The 26575-nt window shown below is 46.8% G+C and overlaps 1 protein-coding gene across 1 annotated transcript in view; it reads left to right on the forward strand.

Annotated features, from left to right (window-relative positions):
• The first annotated feature begins 12563 nt into the window (after positions 1–12563).
• Positions 12564–26575, forward strand: part of LOC120851113 (endoplasmic reticulum aminopeptidase 1-like) — a 47897-nt gene continuing 33885 nt past the window's right edge. Inside the window, exons 1-4 of the mRNA XM_042293811.1 lie at positions 12564–13038; positions 13186–13649; positions 16756–16760; positions 25677–25832. Of these exons, the coding sequence (XP_042149745.1) occupies positions 12564–13038; positions 13186–13649; positions 16756–16760; positions 25677–25832 (1100 nt within the window). The remainder of the gene's footprint in view (positions 13039–13185; positions 13650–16755; positions 16761–25676; positions 25833–26575) is intronic.

Below are 26575 nucleotides of genomic sequence, written 5' to 3' on the forward strand. Positions count from 1 at the left end.
TCCACTGGGAGGAATCTTTGTGCTTCTCCTTATTTGGACATGTCATCTTATTTGGTAGCGGAAGTGGACGTCCGGAGGACGTATTCCTTCAGGGTACGGGAGTGCAAAATATAAAACAGGAGTCGCATGTAACGCTCAAGCTACGAACAGTACATCTGGCGAGCTCAATAAACCATTTCGAAAGTTTGACTTCTGTTGAAGGCTGTGAAAGCTTCTTCTGGTTGCTGATGTTGGTTTGTACGTCCTTCTGTCTTTCAATGTGAGGAATACTTGGAAGACAGCGTCCTTGTTCTAGGAGCAGATCTTATATTTTCATGTTACTTTTTTATTTGGTAGCCAAAGAGGACGTTGGAAACAAATATAGAAAATTTCAAGCTGGAAGTCTCCCCAAAACGCATTTCTTTTCTTCTTTCTCTCTATCTTGACCATTTATTAAAAGGGATTCAAACCAATGCCATTTTGCCTGTTACAGTTGTGGACAAATTTTCATAGTAACGCAGTCAAAGCTATTAACGCGGGTGAGTTTGAGCACCTTGAGTACCCATCGAAGCTGTTCACGCGCACTCTTAACTCCTGAAACGCCACAGAAAGTTTTTTACGAGTATAGTGGGTAAGACGCGCGCTATGCACGTTTTCTGGAGCTACAAACTGGTGCATGCTGAGGCGTGAATATTGCAGGCAAATCTGTGATTTCGTAAATATTGGAATAGTGTATTATCTACGTCCGCGCCCAAAAACGTGGTTGTGTCCGGCTTTCCACGATTGACCAAATCACAAGCAAAAGATCATTGTCAGAATGTCAACCTCGTCGGTGCTTGTTTCAAAACGAGATGGCTCCTAGCTTCTACTATACTTTTTAAAAACACCGTCTTACTTGTCGCATCTGATTGTAAGTAGCAAGGGTCAGGACTTGTGGCACCATGGCGATACAGGAACTGACACCATCGTCAAAACAGGAACTGACATTGTCAACGCTTGTGGTATTTATATCAGTGAAAAACACTTCTTTTTTACTGAAATATGGGCTACAGCAGCCCACAGTGTTACCTGTTTTGGCGATGTTAAGGTCTGTTCACACGGTGCATCTTTTAGGCGCGCAACAGTTTCGCGACACTCGTCAAGTTTCGCGAAATGTGCTCGTTCACACGTACCGCTTCACGTGCAACAACGATGACGTTTAGACTCGCGAGATGAAAACGCGAGGCTTTTGCACATCGCAAAGCCTGACGTTTTCGTCGTGGGATGCGCGTGCCGGGGAGAAATCCCCGGGATTTCTCCCTCGGGTGAATACCCCTTAAAGTGGCGCTTCAGTTGAAAGCCAACATCATCATCATCACCATTAGCCATTCAGCGTAGTGTTCTCCATCTTCCGCCACATTCTAAGAGTCAAAACGCAGGTGAGATGGTGAACAATCATAATTAAGAAATAATACCTTAAGACAAGGAAACAAAAAGGGGCATACACACCACCGTCTTAAAGGGCCCTTGAAAAGAAAATTTTTTTTTTAAAAAAACAGTCTGGTTGAGACACGCGTGTCAAAAATTAATTTTACGCGAAAAAAAAAATTTTTAGAGCAATATTGACTGCGCCAGACGCAATTTAGTCGGTAGTCACCTCCTTTCCACCTTTCTCTCTCTCGGCACTTCGGGCGCGTGGAGGAGAGGTAGTCTCCGCCTCTTCGTAGTGGATCGGCTTGGCTGCTTTCCCTGCTTGGCTGCGCCCCGCACGAGAGCCATTGCTACTTCCTGGCCGTGTTCCAAAATTTACTCGATCTTACCCCAGGGTAAGGGTTTTGTACCCTTGGCGTTCTAAAACCTACCCGCGTACAGCGTTTTTCAATCTGTGTTGTCACGTGATACGATCCGCCGGAGAAACTCGGATCCATTTGAAGATTTGGAACACAGCCCCTGGCCGGCTGTGTCTGCCGGTCGCACGACGTACCGCGTCGTATCGTGCACGTACCGTGGTCACCGTGGTGCCGTGGTCGTACACACAGTACAAAGTCGTCGCGGTGGACCCCGACCTGAAGCGTCGGTTGCTTCAACGCTGCTAGCAGCTGGGCCTTCGCCGTTACGAGGACACGCCTCGCCAGCCGGAAGGCGTCCGCTCCGATCGCCGCGAGACAACCGCTCGGGAGGCACCCGCTTCGCCGCGGCGAAGCGGGTGCCTCGACGAGTTCGTCCGAGCCGCACGATCCTTCAAGCCGCCGCGAGGACACGCAGTGGTAACTCATTTTTTATTAAACGTTGAGTGCGGTGCCGCGTGCCTCACTAAACTCCCTTCACGGGAACCGACATCTAAACAAAAATTGGCACTGACGCGCGCCAGAAAACAAACAAAAGATGGGGTAAACGGGACACACGAATCGCGCAAAGAAGAGCAGAAAAACAGAAACCTGTCACCCCGCGCCACTTACTAAGTACTTACGATGACTGACTAACTAACACAAGCAACAAGCCCTCTTCAGAACGCGAGACGCGAAGACGGCGACCATGACAGAAAACAAAATGGCGAAGCTTTTGTTTGTTGTTTTGTTGTAGTATCCGAACGGAAGTTACGATTTTGTAAAACGTTTGTAAACAATTGCGACATTCATTCCATGAATTGTTTCTTAAACCTAAAAATATGTAATTCAAAAGGCGATTTCAAGAGATCACGAAGATTTTATAACCAACATCTAAGCTGTCACTCATTCTATTGGCCAATGAGAAGCCGATTTGAATGACCATGGTTACCAATGAGAAGCCGAGCTGAATGACCTGGAATTTGCGCGCAGATTTTCAAATAAATCTCTCGCCGTCAATATTGCAATAAACATTTTTTTTTTCGCGTATAATTCATTTTTTGACACGCGTGTCCCAACCAGACTGTTTTAAAAAAAGCTTTTTTTTTTTTCGTTTCAGTGGCCCTTTAAATCCAGCACTGCATACAGCTGTCATTTACTCCCATTTACCGAATTTACTCTTAAATTGTCATTTACTAGTTGTTGAATTGTCATTTACTGCCATTTACTTTATTTACTGTTGAATATGTGTAGTTTGGATGGAGGTTGACAAAGAAGAAGATTGTTGTGGAAGTGAATGAGAGCTGTACGCTGTGCTGGTTTTGAGACGGTACTGTGTACAGGGTGTCACAAAAGAAAATTTACACGGTCTTTTTTACCGCAAAAATAAACTAGGCATCGCCGAACGCTCATTCTCCGCCCAAAGATAGAGCTAGAGGTCACAACCAGATGCCAAAGTTTCAGCCCGATCCGATAACTTAATCAAAAGTTATAAGTGATTTTCTGAAAATTTCAATGGGAAAATGGCGACCGACGGAGTTTTCAAACACATGGGGCTCTATGGCGCCAGAAACCGAAAACAGGCAAAAATGGGCTCCATTTTCCCATTGAACTTTTCAGAAAATCACTTATAACTTCTGATTAAGTTATCGGATCGGGCTGAAACTTTGGCATATGGTTGTGACCTCTAGCTTTACCTTTGGGCGGAAAATGAGCGTTCGGCGATGCCTAGTTTATTTTTGCGATAAAAAAGACCGTGTAAATTTTCTTTTGTGACACCCTGTACGTCCCTTTTTGTTTCCTTGTCTCAAGGTTTTATTTCTTAAATATGACTAAAAATAGACGCGAATTATTGTCATCACCAATTACGTCTTCGTCCATCGCTAGATTTTTTTCCGATATGCTACTCACTTTTCCTTCAGTGGTGCTTGACGTGCCTGCGGAAGCGCCGGCAGTATCCATCGTTCGTGATTTCGGTTTTTTTCGGATTTGGCTCGGCTACAACACCGGCAGTGAGGTGGTCTTCTCAAACAGCTCGCTCCCTCCTCAAAGGCCACGTGAGAACGTTTCTAAGCGGCCACTGGCGGCGCCCTCAGAGTGATTGACCGGTGATTGACAGGACTCGGCAAAGTTTCAGCAAAAGCTCGCTCCAGAAGCGAGGTGGGCGCGCAACTTTTTTAGATGCGCGCGTCCTTTTCGGACTCGTTCAGACGGCGCAACCATTTCGCGAAACTACGTTTCGCGACACTAGATGCGCGAGAAAAATGCATCGTGTGAACGGGACTCTTCGGCTCTGCGAAAATTTTCGTCTCTCAATTATCTGTTGATCCAGGTAACGTCATGTTCTCAAACTTCCTCCTTCTTTCCCAACCGCTATCACGTTCTCACAGCGTTTCAGCTTTCTGTGATACATAGTTTACTTACCGGGACCGAAAAAACACGGTTCTCTTTTCAGAAAAACTAATACGTGTCCCAGAGATCTCCCTACGCGTCTTCTGCGCCCAGCAGAAATACGCGAACGGATAGCAGACGACAAAATAAAACAAACATTCGTCAACATCAGATTTTATTTTTATCGAAGAGATAAGTTTGTTTTTAAAAGCGAACTGGAACTGCATTATCGTTCATATATTTCACTAATATGATTATTTATCGCGGTTATCCTGCTCGCCACCAGCCCCTGTCTGGGCGTTTTTGCGTTCGCCACACCTCCTGGGGGTGAGTGCGCAAACCAGTATTCAGACGAAGAGTAGACTAATTTAGGACATAAAAAAAATGCAACACTGCCACTTTATTTTTTTTTTATTTATTTATATCGCTTCTATTTAGCCCTAAGATATAAACAACTTTTTTTGCAAACTAACGTTCGCGTGCCCAGTTTCAGGTACGTATACGTTTGGAATTTGAATTTCGTGAGGCGTGCCAGATGTGCTGGTCCAAACGGCCGCACCGCCGGACCCTGAACTTTCGATAATTTCGAACATGGTTGGAACTTTGAATCCAGTCAGAAATCAGAGCTTATTCTACTTTATGTAAGCCACTATAATCTACGCCTATACTGGCTCGTATCTCGCGCCGCCCGTTGGCCGCTTCCGGCAACGGCGGACGCAGAGCGAAGAAGATCTAGCTCGAGATCGACGGCGAACAGCCCGTGGCCCGAGGTTACCTCGAGGGCCCGACCTGCATGCGCAGCTCGGAGCATGCAGCTTGTTTGTTTCGCAAAAAATTCTGCGCCATCTATGAGGGAAAGTGTACAAATAAATAGCGTTTGAATCCCCCTTAAATTGGTTGAACTGGACAAACTGAAACTGTGGATACTGGTCTTACTGTGAAACTGTGCATACAGGTCTTACTGTGAAAATTGAAAATGTGTATACTGGTAATACTGTACGCCTGCGTAATGCTCCACTCCAAGCAGTTTAACTGGTAATATTGACAACACAGGTCGTAAACTGTTAAAATTCACTTTATTTCCACAAAAAATACACATACTTCAGACCGCAAAAATAAACATAAAAACATATTTACAATTTAAAAAAAAATTTCATGATATTATTCATTAGTCACAGCCGGTCGGCGAGATTTTCTACATCCTCAGGAGTGTCAGGGTTCCGGTGGTGGACACCATAGTACCTCAAGGCATCTGAAATAAGAATAAACATCAGTAATTAGAGCCAAGGCAGATTTATTTGCACCCGTCTGTTCTAAAACGGTATGTAACTAATGCCACGAATAAAAAATATGCACTACCATAAACAGTATGAGAGGGAATATGGAAGCGTGCGCCAACCGTACATGTGGTGCCAGTCTAGCGGCAATTAAGTATAAACCGCATGTATGCGATATGGCGAGCGACGAGACAAGCGAAGACGATCCGCTTCGCTGTCGCTCGATAACTCACGCGACGAGACAAACCGCATGAAAGCGACGGCAGCAAGCGACCAAGGCGATGAGCGTCGATTTCTAGAAATCCAAAAACTGAGCGACGCGACGACCGACCGTGGCAAATCTCCGTCGCTCGTCGCTGACTCTCGTGACTGTCACCGTCGTTCGCTTAATCGCTTACATGCGGTTCAGCCTTTAAGCAAAGCAACGCCCAGGAGTGGAAAGATCCTGCTGTTGTTACCCCCTTCCTGCCTCGCCAGTCTGTCGTCCGCTGTGCAACTCGCAACAACTGTGGTAGAATATCTCTGAAGCTGCATACACACTGGCGGTTGTATTGCTAGCATAGGTGTTCCAAATCGGGTTGCTGAAATGTTCAGTTTCACATGCGCTTGATTATGAAAATGAATCCAAATAGTCGAGCCTGCTTACCTGGCTCGCTGGCGCGGAGACAGAGGCAGCCATTGTACGCACCGCAATGAGGACGGAGCGAATTCCGAACACGCCGTTCTGGGACGCAGCCATTTCGCCCGCGAGCGAGTGGAACTCAGGTGGAGGACGTCGTCAGCCACAGGAACCATCGGCAGAGGCAGCACTCAAGGCTCCGGGAAATTATATTATACAAACACAGCTTGAAGACAACTTGTAACGTACCCAAGCAGAACAGCGGCCCCAACAACAAATTCCCAATCGGCCCAACCGCCCAACCGCCCAACGGCCCAACCGTCGTTCCTATAACTTCCTGGAAATTTTAGTCTATCGATTTGGCCCAAGAAATTCCGATGAATGTCATGGAAACGTGGCTTTTTTTAGGGATGAAGTGAGGCAAGGAATAGCAATGCCTCTCTTCGCTACCTTTTATGAAACTTGGTGAGAATGACCTGTTTGACAAAAACCGAGTGGCGGTTAAGCCATACCTACAGAACATATAGCATAATCTAAAAGAAGTGGCAATTAGGCATGGTGAGCCCGTAGTACTATCAGCCCCTAAAAAATACGACAAATTTGTTCTAATGTTCGCGCCAAGGCAGAAAAATTATCAAAAAACACGTGCCACAAAAAACATGTACGGCCTTTTGTTCCCGGTTCATCGGGTGTTGTATATAGCATTCCTCTTACATGTGGAAGATACTATGTTGGAAAGACTGGACGGTGTCTCAATGACTGGCTACGAGAGCACAAACTTTCTTTGACATTAACTCTAGGAGGTCACCTAATTGGGTATAAGATTTGTACGTGCACACCATCCTCGGAAAAAAACATCTATCATTGGCCGCTTTAAAGAAAAACAAACCCGCGAGGCGCTCGAGGCTTTCACCATCTTAAAGGGGTCATGAAACGATTGTTCTACTTCTTCCTTTTTAGCTTTAGCCTCAACTCAAACGCGAATTGTGAAATCCCGTCAGTGCCAACCGTTCTTCCCCATGCGGTTTACCACAGGGTTGCGTGCTTTCACCTCTTCTGTTTAATGTTGTCCTCTCCGGTCTCCCAAGCGCGGTTCCTTTTACCACACCAAGGGTCAACATGTCCGTGTATGCGGATGATATATGTATTTGGACGACAGGTCACAAGCACTGCAACCTGAAAGCAATTGTCCAGTCGGCAATAACATCTGTTGAGACTTACCTTAAAGACTGTGGCCTGCGCATTTCCACAGAAAAGACTGTTTTCATGATTTTTCCGGGGAAAAATCAACGATCCACCAAACTTGACCTGTGCCTTGGCGGTTCTCCCCTACGTCAAGTCGCAAACCATAGATTTCTAGGAATCAGCTTAAATCAAAGGCTGAAATGGACAAACCAAGTGAAGGCGATGACAAGCTCAACAATCTCGGCCAGAAATGCTGTCCGCCGAGTTGGTGGCGCAAACTGGGGCAATTCCCCTCGCTCAATGCTCTCGCTTCACTCAGCATTAGTAGTGAGCCGCCTTTTATATGCCTTGCCTTATATGAACATCCTCCCCACGCCAGCTCTCAAACTGGAACGCATTCATCGACAAGGACTTCGCACAGCCCTTGGCGTTCCGAGAGGAACCAGCAACCTCAAAGTTTACGCAGAAGCCCGAACACTGCCACTGCCTCTAATAGCTTCCCAGCACCTCCTACTACAGATGCTCCGCCTTGAAGAAACTACTGCGGGCCTCTTTTTACTCCGAAGAATCACCCGACGACCCCTATCACGATTTGGCATTTCTCTTCGCACCCTGCGTTACCTCGGGTGGAAACCAAAACCGCCAGTCATCACCAGAAAATCTACACCTCCTTGGGCTGTTCGCACGGTCTTATCCCATGAGCACGTTCCAGGCGTAAAGAAGAAAAACAATTCAAATCCCCCGAATCTCAAATATTGTACAGATGAACACGTTGCGACCGAATTCAAAGATTTTCTTCGAGTATATACCGATGGATCGGTTGACCATTTCAAAAGAAGCAGCACCTCTGCCTTCTGCATCCCAAGCCTTGGAATAGAGTGGGCTGGACGGCTAGAAAGAATGGTCTCCACTACGACAGCCGAACTTTGTGCCATACTTGAGGCCTTAAAGGCTCTACAGACGTATCCGCCTCAGCCCACCGTCATTCTAACTGACTCCCGTGGAGCCCTTTTCTGTCTACGCAAGCAAACCCAAATAGGGGAACTCGTGGAAACAACAAGAACAGCTCTTTATGCACTAGAAGACGCTGGTTTCACCGTTCATTTCCAATGGGTGCCCTCCCACGTGGGAGTAAGCGGAAATGAAACAGCAGATCGTCTCGCTTCTCGAGCCCACGATTTCACTCCGACACTCAAGTGTCCGACAGACGACCGCTGGCTCCAAAAGCAAGTTCGCCTGCATATTTCATGACTGGGTCCAGCGGCAGAATCAGGGCACCAACCTTGCCTCCTAGGTGGTCTCAGCCGAGCAGAAGCTACAGTTCTACTTCGCCTCCGCACTGGAAGTGCGAAAACCGGAAAAGTACTGTATCGATGGGGCCGAAGGAAGTCGCCTCCATGTGACGCTTGCAAGGTCTCAGAAGACGCCGAGCACATGCTCTGGGAATGTCCTAAATACAACGTTCAAAGGCAGAGATTCTCCCAGCAGCTTCAGGACCTTCGTCCTCCACTTGAGGAAACTGATGACATTATTTTCCCACGGGGCTCTCGAGCCCGTCGCAGACATATGCAGGTTCTTTTTTTGCGTTTCTTAAAGGACTCTGGACTTTTAGCACAATTTTAAAAGCAGCCGATTCCAGAACAGCACGTGTGTGTGTGTGTGTGGGTGTGGATGTGTAGCGACAAGTGATGATTATTAACACTGACCGCCGGCTTTCCTTCTCTTTGCTTCCTTTCTCCTTCCCCATCTCCTATTTTCTTTCTCTGCTCTTCTTTACGTTTCCCTCTGTTCTTCGGACGGGACATCGTCGGCGTTTTTCCCGCATGACAAACTCCGTCCTCTCTACTCCTTCACGGAAATCCTCCTCCTCCTCCTCGTCGTCGTGACATTCTTCGGCACCGGCGTGATGACTCCTAGCTTCCACCGTGCTTTTTATGCACACCATAGAACTTGTCATTCGCCAGTGACGATAGGTTCCGTCAAGGCACTCATTGGTCACGAACGCGAATCCAAATATTCGTCGACGGATTGATTGTTGGCGAGCGCAAACGTCCAAGTGACGCAGTTGTCGTGTCCAATGCGTGAGCTGGGCTCGGCTGACGTCACGTTGACACAGCTGACGCGCTTTGGGAACCGCGGATGTATCATAGTGAAAAGGCGGAGAGCTTTTGAAGAAAAGAATGTACAAATAGTCCGCTATGTTTTCAAATGTTCGTACCAAAAAGCTGACTGTTGACTTTCCACCCTCTTCTTTTTACCGAACTAAATGATACGCGATTAGTAAACTCCCAATTTAAAATCATTTATACAAGCCCAAAATTCGTTTCGTGGCCCCTTTAAGCCTGGCCGATTGCAGGGTTAGTCCGTCGTCGGTAGCTTTGAGCAAAAAAGAAATTGCCTTCTTGCGAACATTTGACTGTGACTGAACTGTTTACGCCCTGGCGCCGTTGTCCCCTATCATGAAACGTGCTTCCTCTTTTCTTTCTACACTTAATATACCAGAGTTGTGAGCACGTGCCTGTCTGTGTTCTGTGTTCCTTCCTCGTTTGTCCCTCTCTCTTTGCGCGCAATTTTTAACCCTGTTCAACGTTTACCAACACGCCCAGCTTACTACTTTACTACATTTGGACGGTCAGTCCACTGACGTCGAGCTGGCGATACCAACTTTTCCGAGCGGCTTGATAGCTGTTGGATATAACGTACTAGGCAGCTAATGTGCGTATGCAAGACAAGAAGAAAAACAAGACACTGAGGTTTTGCAGCACGACCTAAAAAACCTTCATTGTTTTACTGTAGCCTTTAATGCGTAGATTAGCTATTTAAGAAATTGTATCGGTCGACTATCAAGTCGCAACGCAGTCAAACGCAGTCAAACGCAACTGTCTGAAGTAGGCTTAACCCTTTCCAAAAGTTCGGCATTTTTTGGCAGTCCCAAAATCTCCAATATTGCTGCACAAATGGTGGTGATAGGAAATCATGAGCGGCTAAACCAAGCACTTTCGATTTCGTTAAGAAAGGGTGACGTAAAGTACCAACATCTTTTCTAATTTCTGCTTAATGTTTTTGAAGACGTTCGCTTTTCCTGGTGCGGAGAAGTTATGTGGTGCCGCCATTAGAACGTCTGGTTCGGTGGGTAGACGGACCTTCGAAAAGTGTTTATTGACGTCTTACGATCTACAGGGTGTCATAAAAGAAAAGTTGCAAAGTTTTTTCCACCGCAAAAATAAACTAGGCATCGCCGAACGCTCATTCTCTGCCCAAAGGCAGCTCTAGAAGTCACAACCAGATGCCAAAGTTTCAGCCCGATCCGATATTTTATTCAAACGTTCGTTATAAATGATTTTCTGAAAATTTCAATGGGAAAATGGCGGCCGACGGAGTTTTCGAATACGTGGGGCTCTATGGCACCAAAAACCGCAAACGGGCGAAAATGGACTCCATTTTTCCATTGAAATTTTCAGAAAATCACTTATCACTTGATCGGGCTGAAACGTTGGCATTTGTTTGTGACCTCTAGCGCTACCTTTGGGTGGAGAATGAGCGTTCGGCGATGCCTAGTCCGTTTTTGCGGTGAAAAAGACCCTGTAAACGTGATACCCTACTGCACAGGACGAGAGGAAGGTTGGCCATGAAATTTCCTTGCAAGCCTGCACATTTTATTTTTCTCGGGTGCTACGCTTCTGTTTCTCGTTCCTATAACCGCATATACAGATCCCCAGTGAAATTTGAACATATAATAAAGATGATTAAAACAACTTTCAGCCTTTCCACTTTGGTGAAGGAGGAAGACCAGCGGAGCTGTACAATAGAAAGTAATGGCCGGCCGCAAGTCGGCAAGCCAGAGTGGAAAGGCTGCCGCCATCTGTGAGCGACGGTGGCAACCAGATACGGGGCTTGCCGCCGTCACTCATGGATGGCGGTAGGTGTCCAGAGTTCGGTGTCTTTATTTGTTTGCGGGAGACACGATCCTGGGGAACTAGCCCTTAACAGCTCCGCTGTAATTATATTTTGCGGCTGGTGCTTCAAGCTCTACAGTGCTTTGACGGCCTTCACTCTGATCCCTGGGAAATGGAGCGTGCTATTCACCGCGTAACCTTTTCAATAGCGACACCACTCGTAAACCAGGAACACCCTTTGTCCGGCCCCTCTCTATGGCGGGTGCACCCTTTTGACAGGCACGGCGAAGATTGTTTGTCAAAATGTAGGCTTTGGTACAACTCCCACATGATATAAAAAGTCGCAACTCTCACAACCTAAAGGAGACGCACTGTTCTCAGCCGCCATGGTGCTGAGAAAAGTGGCGCCCTTCATTGTTGTGAAAATCCTTGAGACATGTGTCGCGCGCCACTTCTGAGAAGAACATGGCGTCTAGAAACTAGCTCAGTGCTGCGCTGTGCCGCCATTATGTTACCAAGCGCTGCACGTTGCACGTGCCTCGTACATCGACGCACCTTGCGCTACTTTTCAAACATGAAGTGGCCTTATATCAAAATAGTGTGCCTTTATGCACACTGCCTTTATACGTGCTTTTGCTTGAGTGGTGACACCTCAGTGATTTCTCCACCCTATTGTAATTTCTATGTCTTTGAAGTGCGCGAAATCCGGTGTGACTAAACTCAAGAAACGGTGAGACTCAAGCGCGTACCTTTTGCTAATAATTAGACGCCATTTTAAAGCATAAGTCACGCACTGAGTGCGCCAGCGTGTCACGCGCTTGCCCCTCAGTGCAAATAAACATGTATTTTCCCCGCGACAGACAGACAGCGCGCCTACAAAATAAGGCATCTACTCAGAAGCACCTTACTTAGACATTTTTTTTTTCATCGTTGTTTTCTTTTATTAATTTGGAATGACGTTCAATTTTTGTTATGATCGTCGTCATACAAGCCCTATGCTAGCTTCGATATCCTAGTAATTACCCTCTTTATTCTAATGTGTGTAAATAAACTGATAACATAATAATAATAATAATAATAATAATATTAATATTATTATTATTATTATTATTATTATAAATATAATTATTTTTTCGTCTTTTTGCTTTAGACTGCCGTTAGCGATGAAGAAGCTTCACACCCTCGTGCTGTCCTGTTCGCTTCGCCGGTGCCCTGCGTTTTGTAAATGCATTCGGGTAAAGAATGCAAAATGCAGCCGTTCTAGCCAGTGTCCCCATTTCGAGGTACGCCTAAAACACATTGAACACCAACGCGGTGGATAATATTTTACTCTTCGCTCGGACTATTGTCCGAATCGTGACTGAAAGTAAAGCGAAAGCTTGTTATGCACGAGTCGAGCGCCGAGTGCGTCATGCAACGTGTCAACAAGGACTTGCGTGGCAAACGGACTGTCTCCATCAGCAGCCGCCTGCGTACCTTGCTGAACGAGAAGAAGTGGCAAGTCATATTTGGAAGTTGCCTGATTCTCACCGTCACAGCAGTCGCCATTCCTGCTGGCGTGAGCCACACGTTGCGGGAATCGGGACCACAGCCCTCACCTCCTCACAACACTGCCGCACAAGGCGAACCTGCTGAAGGACGGACGAAGAAGCGACGCGTTGACCACGGAAACACAGTCGCTGAGACGGCAAAGCGCCTACAGCCGGTTGCCCACGCTGCACCGCTGAACCGCCGCAAACCAGGTACCAAGAAGCAGCAGGAATCCCAGGCCGTATTGATAAACCACCTTAAACCAGGGACCAAGAAGCAGCAAGACACACAGGCCGCAGCACGGAAGGACGAAACACCAGGGGCCAAGAAGCAGCAAGAGGCCTTCATTGAAGTGCGTGGGCAAGAAGACTCGACGGAGCTACCCGAAACACAGCCACAGCCACAGTCACCGCCATCGCCACCGCCACCGCCACCAACCGCCGCCCCGCCCGTGACCGAAGAGCCCTCAACAGTTCATCCTAAAAAAACGGAGCTGTTCGCAGAGCACAAGCAAGGTGTTAGCGTTCAGGCAGAAGGCATATATAGGTTTTCTCCCGTTCCCGAGACGGCACCGGGCGACCACTACCAAAAAGATCTGCGACTTCCCAAGACAGTCGAGCCACTCGAGTACAAATTGAAGTTTGAGCCCGTGTACACGGATCAAAGCGTGTACTTCAAGGGTCACGCTCGCATCTTTATTCTGTGTAAGGAAAACACCAAGATGATTCAGATGCACGCATCCAATCTTATAATCGATCGATCCAACTCAAGTCTCACTACGGTCGACCAGAAGCCCGGACCAGAAATTCTTAACATTCGCACGAACGACTTCTCCCAGTTCCTCTACATTTACCTCGCCGACGATATAATCGCTGGCGAGAAGTATTACCTGAACATTCCCTTCACCAGTATTGCGTTTCACGACAACGGCTTCAACGTACGCCACTACACCAGAGACAACGGCACCGTGTAAGTGTACCTTTTCTGTTTAATTGTAAAGAAACTAGCCGCAAGGAAAGGTTTCCAACCTCGCTCCACTTTACGCGGCTTGTACTGACCTGACTCCATATTATGGTCGGGTGACTTCGCTGCTGATACACTCATGCTCGTAGCTCGTATTAACGTTGCTAAATTCTTTGGCTTGTATAGACCTTTGCATCGCTTATCTCCCGGCCGGATCATGCTGAATCACTGAAATTTTGGCGTGCGCAGCTGTCTGAAGAACCCCACAGCATAGCAGCAGTACATTCTCACAAGGTGTTCCACAGTCCAGCAGACAAAGATGGAAGCGAGCAGAAGGTGATTTTTGCAAAGGTCTATACACCAACACGCGAATATGATAATACGCAGCTGCGCTGACGATGCAGTCGACGCAGCACATGCGCAGACGTATCACTTGATGCGGATCTGATTTTTGCGCACGCGCAATGCCCACACGAGGCTTGGGCAAACGCTGACTTCTTTGTCAACGGTGTGCTGGTCTATACGTGCAAAATGTACATTTACCAAAAATCACAGAAAACCGCGCACGAATTCCTGTGCTCGCCCCCTTGCCCTTACGTGGCACTGAAAAGGGCGAGACGGCACCGCAGTGCTCGCCTGCCTTCGCCCACTCGCCGTCGTCCTCAAGGCCACTTTTGTGTTCTGCTATAACCTGATGTTCCTTTGAGTTTCTGGCATGCCTTTCGGCGCAGCGGACGGCGCTGCACGTTTTGCAAAGAGGTCTAATCCAAGAACGGTGTTTTGGCTGGGAACCTTTGTGTACAGACCAGCATGTAAAAGTAACGTTGACAATCTTGAAATTGGATGTGCTTCTATTAGCGATCGGTAGCGTGGTACTGGTCGAGACGTCTTTGTTACTTTTGCAAGCATTATAGCAAGTTATAATAATGAGTAACGTTGACTCCACTTTATATACATGGTCTACAAGCTAATATGACGCGGACACTAAGGAAAGTCTAGGGTTTGCGGGAGAGAAGGGGCCGGGGGGAGGGCGCATAGCTCAATAACTGCTTAATGAAGTATATAATTAATGTTAGTAGATTATTTTACATCCCTTTCACCCCTTCTTCAAACGGTGATATGAGCTTTCCGTTCTGTCGAGTGTATTTTGTACCGCTAGCTATTTTAGGACGAATATTGGGTTTTCAGGTGTTTAAGGGTATATGTGGTGCTTTAGAATAATGAGTAATTTGCTTATTTGTGAGATAATACTTATCATAATATACACGGATATAACACCTCTCGCACGTATTCCAGATATGCAATCAGATATTGAATATCTTTAGCAAAACTTGAGTTATGGGAGGTAGGTATAATTTGATTAGGTCATTTGTTACGGGTAGTTAAAGAAAATTATTAGTAAATTATTGAGCTGTTTAATGCAACTGCATTCACAAGGGTGTGATTTGAGCGGTGATGCTATCTTAGATCTCACCTGAGAGGGTTGTGTTACTAAAAGCGATTATAATTATCGTGCAAAAGGCACGCTTTCTCGTAATTTAAGAAAGTAATTATTAGATAGAACTCTTACTTTGGAAAAAAATAGCTTCACCGCACATTTACTTTCTTTCCGATTACAATGGCACCAAATACGTTAATATTTTCCAACACAAACTTCACAAACCGCGTGTTTGGCATCTGTACTTGGGGAAGAAGTGTAAAGAGAGGAAGAAGCACTTGAAGAATGTGTACTCCTACTGAATGTTCATAGAAAATGAAGACATCATAGTTATTTATACTTAAAAATTATGGCAATAATGATTTGTAGAGAGCTCGGCGGGTATGTATAAATATCAGAATAGGTATTTTCTCAACAATGACCTTCCCTCAACTTTTCACCATTCAAAGAGCAGACTCCTCTGTTCAGATGTTTCCCTTATGTTACAGGAATTTATCCAGTATCGTCATAGGGTCATCAGTCTTAATGGTTATGCATCTTATAACGAACTACCTACTCATTGAAAAGCATTTGGATTAATCTGCTTCTCGGAAACTACTACTTCCAACCTCATTCTGGCCTTTTAACACTAAGCCACACTTTAATTGACATTTCTAGGTTGGTTGACTTTTCAGCTTACAATGTTTTAATTTTGGGTCACTTTAATTTGCCTAGAATCGAGGGGGACACACTTATTCAGTGACGAACAGAGTTCTGGAAGTGAACTGGCGCTACTTGTGTTTGTCTATTTTAATAAACTTGACCAAATTAACCAGACTATATATTCTGCAGGACACATCCTTGATCTTTTTTCTGACCAACATTCGAGAAGCCTTGGAAGGCACTATTACCGATACTTTTGTTCCTATAGATGAGTGGCAACCTCCTGTCTCTTTAACGGTTTCATTCCCGTTTGTCAGAACTTCGAATGTGCAGCCACCGTCGTAGAATTTTATTCGCGGCGACTACTTCGGGTTATACACGGATTTCAACAATACTGACTGGGTTGACGTTTACCAGCGTGATGATGTTTACCGAGCTATTAGACAGTTTTAGTGGACCGTACGCTATAGCTTTGCGTACGCAAGGAGATTGCGGGTCGTGAGTGCGCGTGCGCAGAACGCAATAGAAGGGCTATCGTATTGCGTACGCACGCAACGCTGGGAATTTTGCGTTGCTGGCTAGCGGGCCTTGCGGGATGCTCTCGAGGGATCTCGGACCCAACGAGAGCGCCAGTTTCAAGATGGCGGTTGCCTCGGCTGGCACAGCAAGGGCGACGTGGTGTTTTCGAAGTTCTGTGTTACGTGAAATTGCGTGGTGTTCAGCTCGGCAATTCTTTCTGGGACCTACCGCGGTCGAATCAGATCGCCCTGCAGCTGAAGGAGTGCACACTGGAAATGTTCGCCGCTCGCAGTGTGCGTCGACGCTGCGATCTGCTCAACGCTAAGCCTATTCGCACAGTTCATCGCCGACGGACGAACGACTCTAAAATAAATCGCCGAAGTTCTCGCTATGCACTGGACATCAGGGTCATGCATTTCATTCCGCGATAGCATTGATAAAAGGTGCCGTTTTCACGGGACGACTGACAGAGGCTACGTGACCGAATTCGGCTACGCACTCGTACTCCTAGCCTCTGTACCCTGCAGAAAAGCGCGCTTGACGAGGCAGCTGTGGTTTGTTTTAATCTGAAATAAAATGATTGGACACTTTTTCTTTTTCCATATTTCTCTCCAGGAGCATTGTTGCGCTATAAGCACGCGGAATTCTACGGCTCTAGCCAATTTAACCAAGATCATGCGCGGTGTTCACTCGAAAACGTAACGCACAACTAAATTCGGTCCGAGCAGGTCATTTTTAGCGTACGCTATACTATTGCGTATTGCGTACGTAAGATCCAACAACGCTATACTAAAAGTGACTATTGCTTTGCGAATGGACTAATTAAGACTACTATAAATCGCTTATACCGGTAAAACGAAGTGGCCGAGGTAAATGTTTCTTGCGGTTTTCACGTGATCTCCGGCAGGCATTCGTCCTTAAATCTCGGATTCACGAAAACTGCAAGTCTTCCGGTTTGAAAAGATCGCACTCCTTACTTAAGAAACATCGTTCTATGGTGAAGATGTCGCTTCAAGGAGATGAACAGATGTGACAGGACTATTGAGTCTGACTTAAAGTGCCGCGCTGACCGACTTTGGGAGTATGTTAGATACAGCAGACTATCTAATAGATCTGAGGCCATCATACTGAAGACCATCTCAGGTCACAATTCCGATCCTCTATGTACTTGCCCTCTGTTTGCTAAGCATTTCTCCTCTATGCGAAATTCTATCACAGCCTTGTCGGTTATTACAACCACGTGCCGAGATAACTTCCGCCTTATGTTCACTCCTAAAATGACTTATAATGACGTATTTTTTGCAATTAAGGAGCTTGCTGCTAAAAAGGAAAAATTCTTTAGGGAAGACGGGTTACCTGCCTTCATTATCAAAGGGTGTGAAGGTCAGCTTAAACGACAACCGTAAATCCAGAGGCGCGACATGCGCAGAGTTTCGGTTTCGTCTTTCTTTTCGCTCAGTCATGACTTTAAAGTGAGCGACGCGGCTGTGGTTCGAGAGAGACATGAAACCAGAAGAAGGAAAGGAAGAGGAACGCGCGAGAGCCGGGGAGAACGTCGGTCGGGCAACGATTCGATCTGCACTGTAGATAGGCGTTTCTTTTTATTTTATTTGTCAGTCATTTTTATTACCACCAACATCCGCAGACCATCGACGTTCTCAGTCATCGGGTCCGTGACATAATCGAAAGAAAAGAACGAACCTTCACTGGCGCAATCGACAGGATTGCGTCAGCGGGCCCCGCCGGCTGGAACGACCCAGCAGATTCAGCGGACAGCGACTCCATTTAACAAGAAGAGAGGTGGCAATTTGCTGGGCCTCAGCAGCGTTTTCAACGAATAAGACTTGGAACGCCGGGACTTCGCGTCGACGCGGCTTCGGAAGTGCTGCGGACTCACACCACTGCAAAGCGTCTACACGACACGGACACCGTTATCGGGGGGGGGACTGGAGGGCTATGTTGCGCTTTTTGCACTCCCAGGAGACTAGGGAGAGGGAAGTGACGTCAACGACAAGGCAAATGCAGATTGGATGTTGACAGAAGAAAACGAAATCAACACCCAATCTGCGTTTGCTGTGTCGTTGACGTCACTTCCCTCTCCCTAGTCTCCTGGGAGTGCAAAAAGCGCAACATAGCCCCCCTGTTCCGATCGACAGACTGCGTGTGCTTGCCTTAGGGACTTCTCAACCTTCAGGGGTAAGGTGATTATTTTGACTGGCGCCCGCCATGGAGCTACGTAGTGGGGAACGGGTAGGCCGGTTCCCTCGTTGGATCGGGGTAGAGCTAATGATAACGATGTCGACGTGCAAGGTGAACCGTCACCTCAGAGTAGACCAGTGGCGACCGTGCGGACGCACGAGGAAGGGGTCCGGAATGGCCGATCGAGTAGCTCACTGATTGAAAGAGAGATTGAGCTCGTAAGAGAAAAAGAACGGCTAGTGCGTCTAGAGCTTGAACTAGAGCGAGTTCGTGCGGAAAACAGATTCAGCACCAGTGGAGGCGGCGCAGACCTCAACCTGAGGGACGAGGTGCTTAGCTTTTCCAGGCTCATGAAGGGTGTTTTGACACAAATGTCGTCTTCCGAACTGCTCGTACCAAGCTGGTTCGACGGTGTCGAAAATGTCTTTGCGACATATGGGGTGCCTGAGCGCCTAAAGCCCGGTTCACACAGTTGCGTTTGACTGCGTTTGACTGCGTTGCGGCAGCGAGACACCAGGACATCCCTGCTGCTTATATCGCGTGCCAAGAAGATTCCTTGAATTGGATTCCACGCTTCATACGAAGCACAGATGTGCCGGTGACTCGCTTTCGGTTTTCGCCGCAACACAGTCAAACGCACTCGAACGCAAGTGTCTAAGGGGTTCACTCGTGCGACCTTATCTTACGGAGCATATGGGCGCTGGTGAATAGGCTGCCCGTCGGCGAAGCAAGTGATTACAGTGCGGTTAAGGAGCGAGTTCTCTTGGAACTCAGACTGTCGCCGGCGGAGTACAGGAAGCTTTTTCTCAAAGCCACTAGACTGGAGAAAGAATCCTGGACTCAGTTTGCGACGCGGGTTGAGAGCTCTTTTGAGTATTATGCTCGAAGTCGCTCGATCGACTCTCTTGAGGACTTGCTAGCATTAATGGTTTCTGATCGCATTAAAGATTCCTTGCCCGTTGACATGTAGACCTATGTAACGCTAAACGAGACCGGAAAATGGCTCAAACCAGCAGAGGTGGCTGCGCTGGCTGACCGTTTCGACGAGGGCGAGCAATTCAAAAAGCGAGATCACCTGTCAGCTAAGAGCCGCTAATGCCGCACAACAAAGGCCACTTCTCTCGAGGAGAAACACGAGAACCCAAGGCAGGGTACTAAACCTGACGGTTCCCGGGTGAAGTGCTTCAGCTGCAAGGAAATGGGACACTTTTCAAGTGGCTGTCCACGGAAGATGGCAGATGGAGGACAAAGATATATTTCCGTGGTGGGCTACATCTCAACAAATTTAACACCACTTCAGCAAAGTATGTTCAAGGACATAAATGTCAATCGGAACCGTACGCGCGCTGAGTTGCAGATAGTGGAGGTGAAATACGGCCCGAGGATGGTGCAGGCAGTTATCGATTCCGGAGCAGAGATTAGCGTCGTGCGTGAGGGGGTGGCGCCTGAAATGAAGGGGTCGTCCGGAAGGGTGACACTGATTGGGGCGTTCGGGGACAGCGTGAGCGCCGTTCTACGCCATATACCAATGACTCTTCCCACAAGCTACGTTGAGTACGTCCCTCGAGAGGTGCCGCTCTTGTGCGCCGTCACTGAACAATTGGTTAATGGCATAGACATGCTGTTGACGCCCGATGACTACGACAGCCTAAAATGGGCTTGCGGGAGGGTTGACTTGGAACCGATGGTTTGTGAAGCTGAAGACGCGATTACTGATGAAGGTTGTGAGGTCGCAGTCGACGGCCGTGGCGCTCAGCTTCGCCTGCTACAAGTACGACCTGCCCGAGGACAAGCCGCGCGTGGTGACCTTCGTGAACAGGGGTCACTAGTCGCTCCAGGTGGTGCTGGTGGCCTTCAACAAGGACCGGCTCAAGATACTGGCCACCATCTTCGACGGAGTCGGGGGCCGCGACATCGACGTGGTGCTGGTGCGCTACCTTGTCCATGAGTTCAAGGAGCGCTACAAGCTGGACATGGCCACCAACTGGCGCGCCCTCATGCGCCTCATCACCGAGTGCGAGAGGCTCAAGAAGCCAATGAGTGCCAACCCGCACGACTTGCCGCTCAACATCGAGTGCTTCAAGAACGACGGGGACGTTGCAGGCAAGATGAAGAGAGAGACCTTCGAGGCCATGTCCACCGAGCTGCGAGCGCCGGCCGCTCGCGCCATGGCTTGGGCGCTGACAGCGGCCGGGCTGCGGCCGACGGACGTTTAGTCGGTGGAGCTGATCGGGGGCGGCACCCGGGCGCCGGCGGTCAAGCAGCTAGTCCGCAAGTTGTTCCAGCGGGAGCCTTCGACGACGCTGCATCAAGACAAGGCGGTGGTTCGGGGCTGCGCCTTGCAGTGTGGCATGGGGTCACCCATCTTCAAGATGCGAGACTTTGCGGTGGTGGACGCCCAGCTCTACCCCATCGATCTGTGCTAGGACCCGGGCAAGGGAGAGGAAAGCCGGGCAGAGGTGTTTCCCTGCTGGCACCAGCTGCCCTTCAGCAAGATGCTCACCTTCTACCGTAGCAAGCCCTTCAACCTCGAGGCCAAGTACCCGCAGGAGTCAGCGGTGCCCCACGCGGACCTCCAGCCAGGCAGCTTCACGGTGAACAAGATTGTCTCTGTGGCCGGGGCGAAGCGTTCAGGATCAAGGAGAAAGTGCGTCGCAACCTGCGGGGCATCTTCTCGGTGGTGTCCGCCTCGGCCGTGGACCGCAAGCCCGACGGTAGACAAGCAAGTGCTGGGTGTGCGAACGATGGCGACCTGGCGGCGGCGGGGGCGGCGAGTGGCGAAGAGGCACCCCCGACCCAGGGAGGAGGCCCCAACAAAGTGGCCGAGGGTGAACCTGTTAAAAAGGAGGAGTGGCCCAGCTCAAAAGAGAAGCAGACCAAGGCCGCAGAGTTTCCGGTGGAGGGCCGGGCGCCGCCGCTGAGAGCCTTCGAGATCGACCAGCTTGCGGAGCGCGAGGTCCAAATGGTCCACCCGGACCGCATGGAGGAGGAGCGACTGATTTGTCAAGCAATGGTTTTTGGTTCGTCGTATACGCGAACCGAAGTTTTGGTGTGTTTGTTTAAATAAATTGTATATTTAAGTTGGCAAGCTTCTTTTTTTTTTTTTTTGTATGATTGAACGGGCAGTTGCGTGTTTGGGAAAGTAGCCTGGCCTAGAGAGAGATTATGTTACCCATACGCCTTTGCTGATTTTTTTTAGATGCACGTTCCTGTCCATACGATGTAAGTCTTAAGGCACTTTTTGGTAGCAACGGGGTGTTTAGAGCCTTGGCGGGCACATTCAAAATCACCTTACCAGAGCGCAATTGACCAGTGTATGACGGGCGGACATTTTTGTTTTGTTTTGTGTGATAATTTTGTGACATTGAAGCCCCGAAATTATACCTGTTGGGGAGGTGTGAAGGTCAGCGTAAACTAGGGTGCCTCAATGTCCTTCTGTTTAGGGTGATGCCACCCTTTGTAGTACCCGATGCCGACAGCACGCGCTCACGGGGAAAATACAAAGAAATCGACGGAAACAAAATGTCGCCATAGCACAGTCAGCGCCGCAGACGCGTGCAGGGACACGCTCTTTCACGCGCTTCTGAACAAAAAATGAGAATAAACGTGTGGAACAAAATGGCCAGATGTCTCCACCCTAAGCAAAGCGAACATGAAGGCACCCTAGCGTGAACGACAACCGTAAATCCAGAGGCGCGACATGCGCAGGGTTTCGGTTTCGTCTTTCTTTTCGCACAGTGCTGACTTTAAAGTGAGCGACGCCGCTGTGGCTCTAGCGAGACACGGAACCAGAAGAAGGGAAGAAAGAGGAACGCGCGAGGGCCGTGAAGAACGTCGGTCGGGCAACGATTCGATCTGCACTGTAAATAGACGTTTTTTTTTATTTTTCTCCACTTGATGGAGTCTTGTCAGTCATTTTTATGACTACCAGCATCCGCAGACCATCGACGTTCTCAGTCATCGGGTCCCTGACGTAATCGTAAGAAAAGAATACTAAGGGTGCCGTGAGATACTGGCTCCTGTGCTGTAACAGGTATTCAATATGTCCCTTAAGACAAGTACGTTCCCCTCGGCATGAAAGAACTCTTTGGTTATGCCAGTCCACAAAGCTGAAAGCACCATGTGTGTCGACCATTATAGACTAATTTCACTGCTCTGTACCTTTGCTAAGGTTTTTGACAAATACATTTTCAAGCGTGTCAGTTTCCAGTTTAAGACTATGCTCAGTCTGCACCAGCTTGGTTTTTCTTTTCGAGCGATCTGTTGAGACAAACCTTATAACATTATTGTGAATTCGCCATGCCTCTTGTTGGGTTTCAAGGCAGGTAGATGTACTTTTTTTTTTGGCTATTCTAGACCGTTTGATCATGTAGATCACAGTCTTTGTTTGTTAGCAAAGTTATCTAATTTTTTTTGTTAGTTTTGGATTTTGTAATTAGTTTGAAAGCCATCTCAGGGATCGTCCGAACGCATTACCTTATTTGGGGCACGGGTCTTTTCCTCACGTCCAAGAATCTGGAATGCCACAAGGTCTAAACCTTAGACCACTACTTTTTAGTATTCTGTACACGACTTATTTTTCGCGAGTTCAATATTTCGCGGTTTAGGTCAAAGCTGAAATTTTGGAAGTATCCGCGGGTTCTGATTTTCGCGATGTAATGGGATCTCAATATAGATTCCAATATGTTTACATTTTACTGCAAATGTTCGCGGCACCTATTGTTCGGCAAATGGTAGACGATTCGCGAAATTCGCGAAAATTAGGTCTTCACGAAAATTAAGTCGTTTACAGTATTTGTGAATGACCTTGCGACTAGTGTAGGCAATTCGGAGGTGCTTCAATTTGCTGGCGATGTTAAAATGTATCGTATCATTAGCACTATAGGAAAATGTGACCTACTACAGCCCGACATTAATGCCATATATTTTCTATATATTGTCAAATAAGTTATCTTTAAATCTCGTAAAAACTAAAGTTGTTTCTTTTATGCCAGTGTCCAGTTTTATACATTAGATGGCTCTGACATATCAAGGCCTTCAATGGTGCGTGACCTGGGAGTTGTTAATAATTCACGCCTGAATTTCGGTCCTCATATTAGTAAAATTGTCATTGAATCCTTTCGTTGGCTAGACATAATATGATGTATCATTCAAAACTTCCAAAACTGTTCGCGCATACTTAATCTCTTTCGCTCGCTAATTTTGTCACAGTTAGAATTTTCTTAACTGTATAAAAGTTTCTAGGCGTAAATCAAACCCACCATTTCAAGTGTGTGCAACGACGTCTTGTTCGAATTGTTTATGATCGCCATATCGGACGCAAACTTCTTTTATAATTATGTGAGCCTTTTACAAAACTCTGTCACTCGCCTCTTTCTGAAAGAAGATGAACTCGTTAATTTAGTGTTCTCATACAAAGTGTTCAATGATCTTAATGACTCACATTTGTTGCTTGGTAAAATTTGTTTCATGTTCCCCGACGACAAAATAGGTACAATCTACTTTTTTACCCACGCTGCTCACAATATAAAATTTCCCTGATTCGTGTGCAACTTCTCTATGATAAGTCAAATAACGCTGAGAGTTATTTTTATGCCCTTTTGAATGCTTAAAATTGTGTACAGTCACTCCTTGATCATAAATGTGTGATGATATTTATTTATTTACTTTCTATTCTAGTAGACTATCTGTACGAGCAACCCTATTGAAGCCCTGAAGTTGTTTGGGAGCACCATTATTAAATCTAAACAAACCGAAATTAATATAAATAAATACATTTTTCGACTGTGGCTCAGCGAGATGACGTCCAATCGAAAATATTAAAAAAGTTAAACACACGCAATAAAATATAGCGTCACATGATGCGTCTCCCCCCCCCCCCCCCCCCCCCAACATACTGCGACATGACGCAAAAAAAAAATACAAAAAAAATTATATTGTTAAACTCCTTGTCACATATAATACACCCCGAAATTTCAGATAGACGTACAGCGCACTGACGTTCAACAGACGGTACCAGCTTTCACGAGCGGCTTGATAGCCGAGTCGTAAAACTTATCAAAACAGCTAATGTAAGTCTGACTGACTGCAAAAAAAGCAATCGGGGTTTTCTTGGCCTTCTCAATACCTTCGTTTTTTTTTCTGTAGTCTTTGGTACGTACTTTAGCTGCTTAAGATGTTTTATCCCACCGTTATCAAGCCTTTCTTAATAGTTTGGGCCGTCCGTTTGACGTCAGTGCGCTGTACGTAGAACTGAAGTTTTAGGGTGTCTTTGATGTGACATCGTGTGTAATCGTTACACCCATATTTAGAGTGTAGAACGCTCCATAACATCCTAAAATTATTAATATAAAAATCATCCAATCAAGCTTCAAGTTGAAACCTAAACAGAGACACATGAAATCTGTCATATGCTAAAAGTATATAAAATTCCACGTAACTTTAGTGAGAAAAAAAAAAGATTTTTGAAAGAATCAGAAATCATTACGTAGATGAAAGAGCTATTTTTGCACCGCTACTCACTTCTGCTGACAACTAGATGCCGTTACTTGCTTACTTTGGGCGAGCTATATACCGCACTGAAATACACGCGTTCTAAGATTGACATAAGAAAAAACTCGTTTGCTCTCCCAATGGGGTTTTAAATATTAAACCTTTATCTTACCACCCGATATTAGGCTTGCAAAAATAAAACAACAAAGATAAATATTCGGAATATGTTATAGTATAAATAAGAGGGTATGTGTGCATTTCGTTATTAATTTTACATTGCATGCATAGTCATAGAGAGCAAATAAACAAACATTTAAATAAGCGCTGAAGCAGCGCTAGAAATCACTATTTGCAATTACAACTAGCCCTGATAATTGGCTTAAAAGGGAGATTGTTACTTTAAAAGAAAAGGGCACCTATATTTCTTGATGTTACGAGTCTCAGACACGTGATGGCACCCCTGAATAATGCTGCAACCGCAAATATTAGGTACCACAGGCCAAATGTCAAATATTTATGTATTTATATGTGGTTGCTTGTTTGTTTAAAGATACCGCGGCCCTCTATCGACAGCCATAACATGAGCAAATAAACATGAGCACGGAAAGAAGGGTTTATCAAAATATGCCGTGCAGTGCACCAGTGAAATGATTACATGAAGAATGTATTACCATATCATATCCAAGGGAAAGTCAATCTGTGTTATATTATACCTTCGGTTATGTGTTCTCTTTTTTTCAGATGGGTCATTGGCACCAATTTTCTCCCGACCGAGGCTCGAAGGGCTTTTCCTTGCTTTGACGAGCCTGGCCTCAAATCGGTTTTCAACATGGAAGTCATCCGAGATCCCAATTTGCACACGCTGTCCAACATGCCGCTCGCCAAAGTTTATCCAAAGTGAGTTTGCTCAGTGAAAGCCTGTTTACGTGCCTAAAATTGGTTCAGAAGTAGCGCGAGATGCTGGCGTGTGCCTTTCACGTTATAGCAATTTCTGCCGAAACCCCGGCACGTGTTTCAAGTGAGGCAAGGACTTACTGCCAGATATTGCAATCGAGGGAGGCGCTGCCGAGAGCTCGCTTTACTGAGGTCAGAGTGCTGTTGGCTCTCTCAAAGGAGGGCATCCGCTTGCCGCCACTTCTTTGCGCTTAAGAGCTGGCACGTGATATTAAAAGCGTGTCATAGTCGTTTTCTCGCGCATGGCTAGGTGAGGAGATGAGCTATACATAAGAGAAGACGCCACCGTCGCGCCCTTAGAGACTAACTCGAGTAATAAACATATAGGTACAAAAACAACATGAAATATCAGCGTGTGTTTCTGACGCCCCACTTAGCGGACACAGCCGAACACGGCGTCCTCGCTCGGCTGATGCTCGTGTTCAATCAGGAAAGCATCAAACGAATGACAGTGCCAACCAAATGCGTATCAAATAACTAGTGTCCGTGCCCCTTGCTCGATGGACAACGATTACGTAAAGAATCCAGCCCACAGGTCTTTTTCTGGGCAAACACTGAGTTCTGTAAAAAAACAGGCTCGAAAAACACGTCCCTATAGTGGCGGAACGCATCTCTCGCTCATTCTTTTCTTCTTCTTGGTTTTCAAATCGTGATTGTAATTACCATTCCTATCTAAGTTCTTAACT

This window comes from Ixodes scapularis, unplaced genomic scaffold, assembly GCF_016920785.2.
Source record: "Ixodes scapularis isolate PalLabHiFi unplaced genomic scaffold, ASM1692078v2 PGA_scaffold0__279_contigs__length_252992795, whole genome shotgun sequence".
NCBI lineage: Eukaryota > Metazoa > Arthropoda > Arachnida > Ixodida > Ixodidae > Ixodes > Ixodes scapularis.